Below are 13631 nucleotides of genomic sequence, written 5' to 3'. Positions count from 1 at the left end.
AGATCCCTAAAAATCCTCCCCTTACTCTTCTCTCTCAGAATCTCCCTGCAGTTCTTTTTGTTCTTCCATTGTTCCCTTTTTTTCTTTTTCCTCCATTTTTCTGCAAGGAACCCTTTCTTGCCTCCTTTTTAATCCTCTTTCTTTCTGCCAGAAACCCTTTCCTACCTCCTTTCCCCCCTTCCTTTTTCTTTCTTACTTTTTTTCCTCCCTTTTTTCTGCAAGAAACTCTTTCCTGCCTCTTTTTTGTTTCTCAAAATACCTCCGGCATTTTTTTTCTGTTACTATTTTTCTCTTTGTTCTTTCTTAAATTCTGTGTTCCTTTCTTTCTCTGCCATATCTGGTCTTCTAGACCTATTGTGACTGATCTGGTTTATCCCAGAATAGTCTCCCTCAAGCAACCATGAGTATTTGAATTTGAACTACAAACACTTTAGCTGTATCAACTGGACAAGAAGGAAATGCTTTCCATAAGTTTCCTTTGTTCCCTATTAGCTCCATCAAACTTCGTCTGAGCAATTATTTGATATGATTGAAGTCTTATCATCATGCAATTGGACCCCGTGCTGGGAAACCATCTAATAATACAAGGATGCCAACTAGAGGAAATGTTATACATCAGGAACTTAGGATTAAGGAAATAAGTTGGAAAATCCAGAATTAAAAATCCGTGAACCAATACAAGTCCTGCCTTCACACTCAGGAGTAACAAACATGTTTCTGTTCACAAAATTTTATATATATATATATATATATACACACACACACAGATAGATAAGTGAGTTCCAATTTATGCAAGTTCAGATCTAGTATTTTGGACCACAGTTGGCGAGGTTTGAAAACCCAATCCTGAACGCCAACTCGGTGGTCTGAAAAACCAAATTGGACCAAGATCTTGCTGAGTTGCAGCAATTATGTTTAGTTAAAACCAAAGCCAAATTTGGGAGGGAAGCACAATATTGCAATAAAATTTTGAGACCATACCGGGAAAACTTATATTCAATCTCAGCCCCCCCCCCCCCAAAAAAAAAAAAAAAAAAACTGAGATCTCAAGGAAGAGATCATATTGATAAGTATGATTTTGCTCCTCAATAAATAGTCTGACAACATTCTTTTTTTTTTTTTTTTTTTTTTTTTTTTTTTTTTTGGGGGGGGGGGGGGGGTGGGGGGTAGAAGAGAGACTAGCAACATCAATACAAACAGTTAAAGTAATCTAACCATAAATTTAAATTATAACTTCTTTATGCTTTAGCAAATCCTTGAATTTGCGAAATTGCTTACCATTATTAGCAGGTCTTCTGGGAGCTCTAGGAAAGATTCGTTGAACTTCCCAATGATTGGAACAGGTGCCTCGACAAGATTTACAACCTACAATTTCATGCAAGTAGAGATCATAAAATGGAGCTTAAGAAAAAGTTTAAAAAAGAAAAAAGAAAAAAGAAAAAAAGAAATAGAACCTATCATATTATATAATTCAGAAAAAGAGATGATCAACTTTACCTCATTGAGTAAACTATTCTGCATGATAAGTTGTCCATCAACACTTTCCGCCAAAGACTTCGACTTCTCCATAATTGTTTGCTTCCGATCCTGAAGGTGAGAGACAGTTGTAAAGCCACATAGAAATCCACACAATGGTGATCTAACACCCAAGTTAAACTCTTTGGATGTTAAACTCTTTGGAAATGAAAACTGAAAAATTTGTAATTCTTAGTTTCATATCGGAAAATAAAAACTTGCAGATGGAATAATCACTTGGTACCTCAATTGAAATTGAAATTCCTGCTTTCTTCATTTCACCAATGTAGCATTCTGCATTTTCCACCTACGAAAAGTTCATACATATCAATAAAAGTCCTTCAAATCTCAAAATGAAAAGGAAACCAAAAAGAAGCAACCGCTGAAAATGGCAATGATGCAATGATATTTAGGCAAATAAACAAATCCAAATTGTTATTACCACACTAAAGTCTTCAAATTGATAACAAGAAAGATTTAATTAGAAGGGGGGATAAAGGGATGACCATGGGAAATCACTATCACTCCCCTTAACTTACAATATATCTTCACCAAACTCCCCTATCAAAAATTCCACCTCTGCTTCCCCCCCCCCAACAAAGCGGACTTCTTACATCTCTTGCTTCCCTGTTATTTAAATGACTAAATTACCCCTCTCATCAACCTATAAACCAGCCATCCCCAGTTTTTCAATTTTTGCTTTTTATTTATTTCATCTTCTCCCTTCCTTGTCTCCTTACACTTTGGTGAAATGTACCGAACTGTCATATCTTCTTCTGCATATGCCCCCCTCCTACCCTTGCAGCCACCCCCGCCACCACGCCCACCCATCACTCACCCATCTACAAATCATTCCATCCCCCTCCTTTCACTCTCATCTCTGCTATCATCCCTCCCCAGCAACCCATCCCATCATGCTCTCTTGCCCTAATCACGAACCACAGCCCTTCTTAAATACTCCCACTTAGGAAGCCACATGTGTTATCCTTATACATGCATTGGTTTGTGCCATAGGTCCTAAGTTCTCAGGATACACCGTGAATGCTATCATCTGGACCTACTGATGTAAATATTCCAGATCTTTAGTTTCTTCATTTCCTTTGTTAATTATTGAGTGATCGTATATCTCTTAAATTTAAGAACTATTAATAATTTAATTTGTATATATGGCAATAATAAATGAAAATTTGGTTGAAAGAATGAAATGTCATTGTTATTAAATTCGTTTGTCACTTGTTAGGGATGTAATGTAATAAATGATGTTGCTCCCTAACCTTTTTTCCAATGAAAGAGGAGGCAAGGAAGAATAAGAAGAAACAAGATATAGCATGTGCCAGTTGGATGCACGGTCTCTTAGGAAACAGCAAAGAGCTAATTTCTGGTCTGATATCCAATTCCAAGCCATGACCTTGCCCTAGACCTCACATGTAAACTTACAGAGCTGAAGGACATGACCATTCCTAAGCTCTTTAAATGCATTAGTATCTGCTATTATGAAGACAGCTAATAATATATGATACAATTAATTTTTTAATGGAAAGAAACAAAAGGACGGTGACAGGAGGCTTGGAGCAGAGAAGAGCATAGCAGGATAAGGAAAGAATGAAATTGGTCACACTGTCAATTAGAACTTCAATTAGAGCTGGGTGGCCAGTAAGTGCGGCTGGTAAGCAGGTGGATGGCTCATTGCACTCCATCGAGAAGAAGAATAAATGAAAACAAGTTTGATAAAATCTGTTTTTTTAAGAAATTCCAGTAATGACAATTGATTATTAGGATGGTGGGGAGGGGCAATTTGATCATTTTGCAAAAAAGAAAAAGAAGATATCAGAGTATACCTTTCAGGAGGAATCAAAGTTAGAATTTTTGACAGGGGACTTTCAACAAAGAGTGCCTAAGTTTAGTGGTGAGTGATATAGAATTTTTGACAGGGGACTTTCAATAAAGAGTGCCTAAGTTTAGTGATGAGTGATAGAAAATTTTCCCCAAGTAATATATAATATATATCATGAATAAGGAGAATGTAGCACAATTGCATGATATATGTTAAAACTCAGGACATAACAATAGAATGCTTTATTGGTAGCCACAGTAGGTTATTTATAACAATACAATTAGGGGAAAACTAAATAATGACAGTGGCAAGAATAATAGGAGTAGGGAAAAATAAAGGGTAAGAAAATGACCTACCACCTTCCACATGAAACAACACTTTTACTCCCCAAAATGCCCTTCAATACTCCCCCCCAAAATTAGAGCAAAAAAATCAAAATGTAATAGAAAATTGTTCCAACACAAATCTGGTGTTGATCCTTGTTTACAGGTTGTTGATTACCGACTGATGATGACATCGACACAATTAGAGTTGTTTTTTTCCAAAAGAAACACAAAACAAATTGATTACTATGCCTTGAAGTTATAGGTCCTCTTCATAAGTGTTTTAACCTTTTAAGTCATTGATCAAGTTTTGTATTTTAGTAGCAACAAGTCAACCTACAGGGTCACGTATCAGCAATAGATGGGTGGGTTCCCACTTTCCAGTTCCCTCCCAAGTCCCAATGGTTGTGTAGCATCTAACATTCTGAACAATAGTTAAGAATTCAAAGTTTTGAGGTTGAAGGAAGCAGCGGCAGATAGCAGGATGCAGGTCATGCGTTAATCATGAAGCCAATGCCCGATATACTGTGAATTTTGAAACCTGGGAATAAAGAAACCTGAATCTGAACCATCCAATGTTTTTGGCTTTACATTCAGATACTAGATTTATAATTTGATATTCTGTTGTAGCTTGTAAGTAAGCCTCTAGGAAGTCATCTACACTCTGCCCATCCCCAGAAATGATCCACACTCTGCCCGTTCAAGACAACCCCAACTTCAATTACCAAGCCAAAATAATCTACAATTTATCAACGTAGGTCACTCTAAGGACATGCCACATTCTCAATTTGATGTCTTTTTAATCAATAATAAGATATTAAAAATGGCATAGTTTATGATCACATAGGTTACCTTATAAATCAGTTCAAATCTAAAAACCAATAATGGTAATTATCTGCTTTGGACTAAAAACAGTAAGGCAGAGCTATCACAAAAAACTTGAATTTCATCTCATTTAGTAGACATTCCACTTTTAGTCTTTTACTAAATACTAATGGAATCTATGGAGAATCCACAGTTTTCTAGCATTTATAAAACATCATTAGTAAATAGAAAGAAATATAGAAAGAAATATAAGTGCAGATCATATACTTCATACAATGACTTATACTGAAGTTCAGCGACAAACCTCAAGAGTAGCAGCAGCAGTATTGCGTAGACCATAAGATAGATTTCCACTACAGTATAAAAGAAAACTTCATGAAACCACAATACTTTGGGCTTAAAAATAGAAAGCAAAGTATACATGCAAGGAACAACTCAATGAAGTAAGCTAGAATTGCAAAACTGAATAAGCATTCACATTTCCAAATAGACATTTATTTGAGAACATTTGGATTCTATTAATTTAGTGAAAGGTGCATAGCAGTATAAAATAAGCAACAATGAGAAAAGATAAGAAATCCCCCATGAATACCCATATCTTCTGTAACAAAATTAATGTCACCACTCAACAAAAAGCACCAAGTAGTTCCCTGTTATTGGCTTTCAGCATATTTCTCAAACTGTGGAAGACCAGTTGATCATCTTTGTTCCATTCTGTCAAACAGTAAACCTGATCATAAAGAGGGGTTTTCTCCACAAAAACTGTCAGTTAGAACTAGGAAGTTCAGAGGCCAGGCATTGTAATAGTGCATTTGGTTACTTAATTCCACAGATGCATGCATTGATTCTGATGTCAAATACATGGAATCAACAACCATTAGATTGTAGTTCATTCAAAATCAACTGTTACGTTACCACCATCCTAACAATTGATTCATCTTGAAAAACACTTTGGCTATGACGAGTATGTCAAGGGTTTTTTATACCCAGGATCAATTTTAGGGGAAACCCAGGAGTCAACATCCATAGGATTGTAGTTCATTAAAAATTAGCTGTTTGGTAAGTTTGATCCTGTGAACTAGTTCATCTAGAAAAACGGTCATGTTGCCAAACTTGCCAATACATGAGTCCAGGGTTATTATACCTAGGATCAATTTGGGGAATCCATGGATTTAACCTCAAACCATGAAATCCAAATAATTCCAATTTTTAAGAAAAATTCATAATTCCACATGATTCATGATTCTAACACGAATCACTTAACAAAAGTAACAAAATGGTTAGTAAAAATTGGACTCACGAATTACCTAACCAATGCCCTCTAAAGCATCCCAAAGACACCAAACAATTGAACCCAAACCACTGTACAAATTTCGATTGAAACATGCGAAATTTTGGTAACTTTTGGAACCTCGAAACGAAACTTTGGGTGACTGAAAAAAATCCTGGACAAGTGGTTTCGATCCGAACCGCCCCGCGGAGATTTCGTGAGAAACATGGGAAATTTTGTGGGAAGTAGGAATATTTCATGGAAACCTAGGACTTTTTCCTACAAGTTTCGCTATTTTTCCAAATTTTTTATTATTTTTGTTTCTTTCATGTTTCCCCAAATACCACGACAAATACCCCCTCCGTTAGGACTTCCCTATCCAAAATGTGTATTCTCTCAAACTAGTTATCTTAGGCATGTTGATGACCAGACTTATAAAGCTAGAGTTGTTGATTACTTTGACAACCATAGGCATAAAATGTCAAGGGATGTCCATGTTTGTCGATTGGACGAAAGGCTGTTATAGGCACAGTACTACTCAGCTCACAGGATGGATCCACCGAGGCACTTCTCTTGGCATTGAGTTGTACTTTCCTTTTATTGTCAGTTACTTTGTATTCGATGTTAAGGGGTAATATATTGAATGTTATGTACTTAAGTAGTTAAGTTTATATTGTACTTCTCGGACAACCCTACAATGATGTTATGTACATTGAATGACATATCTACATTGACTTTTTTAGCAAAATGCATTTGTCAATGTGTTATTTATACCCTAACTAGCTTAAATGTAGAGTCCCAACCTAAAATACTCCCTAAAACTTGTTGAAACTTGCACGAAAAGTCTTAAGTTTCCTCAAAATTTCCCAGTTTCCCACCTAGGTTTCCGATTTTCACCTGGTCGAAACTTGAGTTTTCCTTGAATTTTTTTCTATGACCCAAACATACATGATAGTGAAGAAAGCATTCTTTTTGTGAACAGATGCAATAAATAAACTTCCAACAACTTAAAAGTTAAAAGACTTTATCCTGTAATTTTTGCAAATGTGGACCGCCTTTTCTTCTAGTGTCATGCGACACTTATGAGTATTTTACAAGGCTCAAGAGGGCATTTTAGCAATGGGTGGTAGATGGTTTATCTCGTATATTTAGTACATAATCACCACATTCTTATCCTACTATTTTCCAAACTCTCTATTAAGATTTTAGATACTTGATTTTTTGGGAGAGGAAGCGCCATTCTTTTAAGAGGGGGATGACGGTTGAATAGTAAAATATAACCGTAAGTCTTGAAGGGACATGAGAGAGATAGAAAGCAAAACGGGCAATTTTCACTTGGACCCCTTGAGTTTGGTCCAGGTCATTTTTAGTCCAAATAAAAATCACACTTTGCAACTGCCTCCCCTAAAGTATCCAAAAAGATCAATTAAGGACAAATTATCATTTTTATGAACAAAATACCCTTTTTTTTTTGGAACTCCGAACAAAATACCCTTATATCCATTCTACCATTATATTCACATCATGTCATCACAATTAAATCCAACGATGGTAATCAAAAGAGTGGGGTATATATGTAAATACAAATTTTTAGATTTACATTCCAAAGTTTAATAATTCACAAATTTAAAAATTGAATCACTCAATTTCCTCCTTCTGCCCCAATGACATTTCCCCTTCCGCCTTAGGAGAGATTAGCAGTACAAACACATATATACAAACATAAGCATTCATTAGATTACGATGGCAGCCCATGATACGCATGGCTTTTTTTTCATTTTCTTTCACTTCCCACATTAATATTTCACAAAGAAATGCTTACCTCCTGTCATATCTGCTTCCTCACCCACCTGCATGTCTGAGCCCTCCCACACCTAACCCTCTCCCGCACAAAAACAAAAACATAAAACCAGTCTGGATTCCGCTAACAGAAGGGATCAATCACTAATCAGATGCAGCGAAGCATACCCACATTCAAGAAATCTCTGTTGAAAGAAACGATATTTAAGGGAAGAGAGAGAGCAGAAATTCCAATGGAAAAGTAAATAGAGTATTAAAAAGTATTATTATTGCCACCATAAGTCATGATCAGCTGATACAAAGAAAGGAAACAGATCACCGGCAGATTCATCTTTCTCTTCGACTAAATCTCATATACAAAAGAGAAATCATGTGCCGGAATTTGCCCCAAAACCTTGCCAGTTTCCCAAAAAATTCAGGGTCTCAACCAAAAAGATTTCAGGAGAAGAAAAGAAAAAGATCAAAGCAAGCAGAAGAGAAGTTCATGGGAACACTGATTCATACGGTGAAACATTTCGTCCGCTATAAACCAACAAATTCTAGAGTACTCTGTCTTCAAAAATTTTCAAACGAACAAATTAAGAAGTTTCTGTTCTCCGTGCTTCCCATATGATCATCATGGCTGCCAAAGCTCGTTGTCACAGATTCCTCAGGATTCATGGACAGAGTCATTGTCGCTGTTTCTCCTGCCGATGATGATCTTGATACATACAACCAAGCCCCACAGCTATGAAATCCTGCAGTCAAGGTTAGGTCTAGATTGCCAGATTGCAGCAGCTATACATCATTGATGTTCTTCCTGTAATTGGAAGTGATCGTGTGAGGTGGAAGGGGAAGTGCCGGGGGAGGCGAAAGGAAAAAATTGAGGGATTCTATTTTTTAAATTAATGAATTACTAAACCTTTGAATGTAAATCTAAAAAAATATTTGTACACACATACCCCACTCCTTTTATTTTGTAAATTGATGAATTATTAAACCTTTGAATGTAAATCTAAAAATATACTTTTACACACATACCCACTCTTTTTATTTCCACAGTTGAATCTAATTGTGATGATATGATGCGAATCCAATGGTAGAATAGATGTAAGGATATTTTGGTCATAAAAATGACAATTTGTCCTTAATTGATCTTTTTGAATACCTTAAGGGAGGCAAATGCAAAATGTCATTTTATTTGGACTAAAAATGACTTGGACCAAACCTTAGGGAGTCCAAATGTAAATACCCAAAAAAGAAAAGGAGAAAAAAGAAAGAAGAGGGGGGAAGGAAGACCATAAGGTCTAAGTGACCTAGAAGATAACAAAAGGGTAGATCTAGGCCCTAGGAAACAACAATATGACTGTTCCGTGGGAAGTCTAAAAAGGGTTTATTTAGAGGGGGGGGGGGCAAAAAGAAGTTTGTGGCTCAAATGATTGAAGGTAGCCATCCAAATCAAAAAAGAAAAGATCCAAATTTGGAGGTCCACCACCTAAGGTTTCTCTATAGCTAAGGATGGGAGATAGCCGGACCAAAAGAAAACTTGTTGACAGTGTCACAGATCAAGGAGACAGAGAAGGAAGAAGATAACCACCCCCATTACGAAGGAGCCAGAGAAGAAAGAGCTAACCACCTTCATTTCCAGTTGAAGACTCAAAGGTTAGGAGCATCTACAATGATGTGAAAGCACCCAAATGGAGAAGAGAGCCAGACAACTTTATGCAAATGGGAGCAGCAAGGAGGGGGAAAAGGGGTATGCGAGACCCAAATATGGTTAGGACCTAGGGGTGAAGCAATAAGTTGGAAGAGCAAAAAGGGTGATGCAGATCCACCACTGAAAGAGTTAATTTTCCCTAAGATAAGCCTAGGGTTGGGTTATGTAGGTTATGGGCCTTTGGTCCCATAGGTTTTAAGTGTAATGTGCCTTTCTAGTGGGCCTAGACCAAGATTATCTATGTTGAGTATGAAAATAGCTAATTGTTTAGTTTATTTTTATGTTTAAAGTCTGAACTGATTCAATGTTGTTTAAATACAAGTTAAGAGCTAGTTGGTAAATAAAGGTTAGGGCACAATGGCACATAGACCACATTTTATGGCTTCTACCAACGTGCAACTACTTCCCATGCATGTGGCTGGGACTAATGTTACTAGCCTTGTAAATGGATAGCCGAAATCCGCTTCTGAATTTGCATTCGTATTCATTTAAGGGTATCCATATTCGGAGGTTTTCTTACCGAAAATATTCGTATCCGTCCGCTAAGCAACCGGATTCGAATTGGGATGATTGCTTATCAGATCGGATAATATCCGGATAAAAAATTATCCGGATAATGTAAAGTATTTAACAATTTTTCTCTAAAAAAGGTTGATAATCGGATTCGGATACCGGTAATCGGTAATCAGTAATCGGAAATGAAAATTGAAAATAAAAAATATAAAAAAATGACAATCACCTATCAATAATCAAATAGTTTAACGGATCGAATTATTATTGGATATTCGATAGAGTTTCGGATTTGAATTCAGATGCCTTCTCTAAATTTATGATGGATTCGGATTCGGATACTGGTGTATCCGAGCCGAATCTGATCCGTTTACAGGTTTAAATGTTACTCCTCAGTTAGGGTTTCTAATCCTTATATATTAAGGATACATAGTAGGTTGTAAAGGAGATATTCGAAGTTGATGAGCCATACTATGAAATTATGGGAGAAAGTAATTGAAAACCGTTTGAAATAATTAACCACAATTATGGAGAACCAATTTGGCTTTATACTGAGAAGATCTACAACGGAAGTTATTTACTTTATTAGGAGACTAATGGAAAGGTATATAGAGTATACAAAATACCTTCATATGGTATCTATTGACCTAGAAAATGCTTATGATAAAGTTCTTAGAACGTTAATTTGGCAAGTACTAGAGAATATAAGTGTTGCAAGAAAATATGTGGACAGAGTTAAGGATATGGATGATCGTTCAATGAAAAGCATAAGAACAGTGGGGGGACAAAGTAATGAATTCCCCATTATAGTTGGGCTACATCAAGGATCAACTTTAAGCCCATATTTATTTGCACTTTTAATGGATGAATTAACCAAAGACATTCAAGAGGAGGTTCCTTGGTGTATGCTTTTTGCTGATGATATCATGTTGATAGATGAGACTCAAGTAGGGATTAATGGCACGTTAGAATCATGGAGAGCTGCTTTGGAATCAAAAAGCTTTAAACTAAGTAGAACGAAGACATATCTAGTTTAAACTTGATGATAAGAAGATCCCTCAGAGCGACCTTAATTCAATCATAAATTAAAAAAAGTGTGATAAAGGATGATGTTTCCCAAAGAATCAAAATAAGGTGGATGAAGTGGAGAGGCATGTCTGGGGTCTTGTGTGATCAACGTATTCCATTAAAGCTCAAATGAAAATTCTAGACGACAGTCATTCGACCAACTATGACAAATGGTGCAGAGTGTTGGGCTATTAAAAAGAAGCATATAGATAAACTTAGTGTAGCAGAAATGAGGATGCTAAGATGGATGAGTGGCAAACTAGGAAGGATAAGATAAGGAACGATCATATGAGAGTTAGTCTAGGAGTAGCTCCGATAAGTGATAAGCTACGAGAAAGTCGTTTGAGATGGCACGACCATATTTAATGGAGGCCTACATAAGCCCCTGTACGGAGAACTGATATGATCTAGATTGAAGAATTAGAAGAGCTAGAGGCAAACCTATAATAACCTTAAAAGAAGTGGTGAGGAAGGATATGCATAGCTTGGGTCTTCTATCTAGCATGGCCTCAAACAGAGCTGATTGGAAGGCAAGAATCCATGTAGCCAACCCCATTTAGTTGGGACAAAGGCTTGATGATGGTGATGATAGTTTGTTGTAAAGGTCCCCTATTAATACCCTCAACATCCTCCTCCCCTTTTTATCACAAAGATAAAATTAGACTTGTGATTTTTTGGACTAAGCAGACATGGCTGGTGCCTTTCTTCTCCGTGCTAAAGTATACTTGGTAGGTTCTGTTTCATTATGTATTGACACCCCCAAGGAACAGTAACATTGTTGTATCCTAGGGTAAATTCTATCTCTTTCTATGCTAATCCTTAAACCTATCTAAAGCTACGCACTAGCACTTCTTCTTATTTTCTTACCCCCTTGGAGGCCTTGTACCCCTTTTTTATTTGCTAATGAGTTCTTTAAGTCGGCCCCTGCCCCAACAGTAGTGATGTACAACAAATCTTAGGGTTAGGATTTGTCTGGATTTTCCCTAAAATTAAAGGCAGCCCAGAATCTTCCAGCAAATAGGTCAACTTTAATGGGGTGTTTTGGACTGGTTTTAGGGCTCACAAGGGTTTGGTAAAGGCCTAGAGGGATTCTGCCAGGCTTGGGTAGGGGCTGTCAGTCTTATGCTTAGAACTTCTGCCGTAAAATAGTTACAGGTATTGGAGTTCAACAGTAGGGTTTGGAAACTACGGTGCTAGGGTTCGATTAGGTGGGGAATGGGCCTGTTGTTGCTGTTTTGTATTTTCAGATTTGATCCTAGGGGTTTTAGGCTTAGCTGGAGGTTTCCTACCTAGGGTGGGACTCCTAGGGAAGTGAACCAAGGTTAGGATTTTGAACTAAGGTTATGCCCAGAGGTTGAAGATGAATTGCAGAGATTTAATGAAGAAGATGAATTGCAGAATTTTTAGAAGCGTTAGGAACTTAGGATCATAGTTCTCAAGGCGTCACTTAAGCATCTGGGCAGTCCCTGCCCAGTAAAAGCGACCATTTCTTTTTTTGAAGTCAATAAAGTGGTCACTTTGTCACTTAAAGCATCGCTTAAGCATCCAAGCAGGCGCTATGGACACTTTGGTCGCTCAACCACCACTTTATTGGCACTTTTCTTTTTGTTTTCTTATTTTTTGGGCAATTTTTCCATTTTCTTCTTTGAGAGTCTGAAATAATACTTCTATGGTAAATCCAATATCAGTATATCACATCTTTGGTTACCCACAATAAACCCAATACCACATCTCTGTGATTCTGAAATAGCATTTCATCTCTGAGATTCTGGTATTGGGTTTTTTTAATGTTAGTTTTCTTGGTTATCAACTGGAAGTGAATGCATAATGCTTAAGTTATTTATTCAGCAGATGTCTGAGTTACTTTTTGTCTCTCAATAGGGTTGTTTAGTTTTTTTGATAATTGGGTTGTTAAACTTTGAAGTTTGATTTGTGACTTTGATGTTGTTCTATTTGAAGTTAATGACTATAATACATTTTCCAATCTTATATATTGAATATAGGAATGAACATGTCATTAAGTTTGCTAAATGTTTCATACCTAAACGCTAGGAATTTTAAGTAACTTTTGATTTTTGGATCAAATATCAAAAAATTAACACTAGAATGCTTTGAACGCTTTAGTCATCGGTTTATTTGCGCTTTGTCGCTTTAATGACTTGGGCGCCCTTCATCGCTTTTTGACTTTGACAACCTTGGCTAGGATTTTAGGATTTAGATGGAATTGAGGGTAGGGTTGGGATAAGGGGTGATAAGAGATCCACGTAGGAGGGAATAGGGAGGCAAAAGGGTGGGGATTAGGAATCTAAGAGAGGAGGGATGCTGCTGAACAGGGAGGCAAAAGGGTGGGGATTAGGAATCTAAGAGAGGAGGAATGCTGCTGCCACCTTAAGGAAGAAGAGACAAAGAGGTAGAGCCAAATGGGTTGGGGAACGGAGGGGGATGTCACAGGATAGGGAGTGGTTAGGGGAGGGCCTAGGGAGTATTGTAGGGGGGGTAAGGCGCAGGGGTCTCGTGGGGTTGGGCAGGTGGCTGCCAGGTCATGGCAGCAAGGGGGGAGGGGCAATAGGGTTGCACAGAGACAGGGAAGGGGCTAGGGTGAAGGGGAAGGGTGGAGAAGCCTTGCATGGGTAGAGAAGAAAGGGGAAGAGGCTGGGATTGTTTTACTTACTTGGATGCTTGAAGAACACTTTTTGAAAATTCTAAATGGTGCTGAATATTGAAGAACTTCTACTATAATCCGCCAAGGCCCCCTCAACAGGAACCCCAGTCCTCAATAACTTTTCATTC

At 37.3% G+C, this 13631-nt stretch overlaps 1 protein-coding gene across 1 annotated transcript in view; it reads right to left on the bottom strand.

The window, feature by feature from the left end:
* The window catches only part of LOC149022737 (glycine--tRNA ligase, chloroplastic/mitochondrial 2-like), an 88609-nt gene that overhangs the window by 22186 nt on the left and 52792 nt on the right, over window positions 1-13631 (bottom strand). Inside the window, exons 21-24 of the mRNA XM_089147686.1 lie at window positions 4802-4850; window positions 1760-1822; window positions 1498-1587; window positions 1279-1365 (exon numbers count right to left, since the gene is read on the bottom strand). Of these exons, the coding sequence (XP_089003812.1) occupies window positions 1279-1365; window positions 1498-1587; window positions 1760-1822; window positions 4802-4850 (289 nt within the window). The remainder of the gene's footprint in view (window positions 1-1278; window positions 1366-1497; window positions 1588-1759; window positions 1823-4801; window positions 4851-13631) is intronic.

This window comes from Hakea prostrata, chromosome 3 (genome assembly GCF_041222555.1).
Source record: "Hakea prostrata isolate BN-2017 chromosome 3, UWA_Hpros_2, whole genome shotgun sequence".
Lineage (NCBI taxonomy): Eukaryota > Viridiplantae > Streptophyta > Magnoliopsida > Proteales > Proteaceae > Hakea > Hakea prostrata.
Note: the sequence above shows the minus strand (reverse complement) of the source record. Positions and strands in the feature narration are given on the sequence as shown.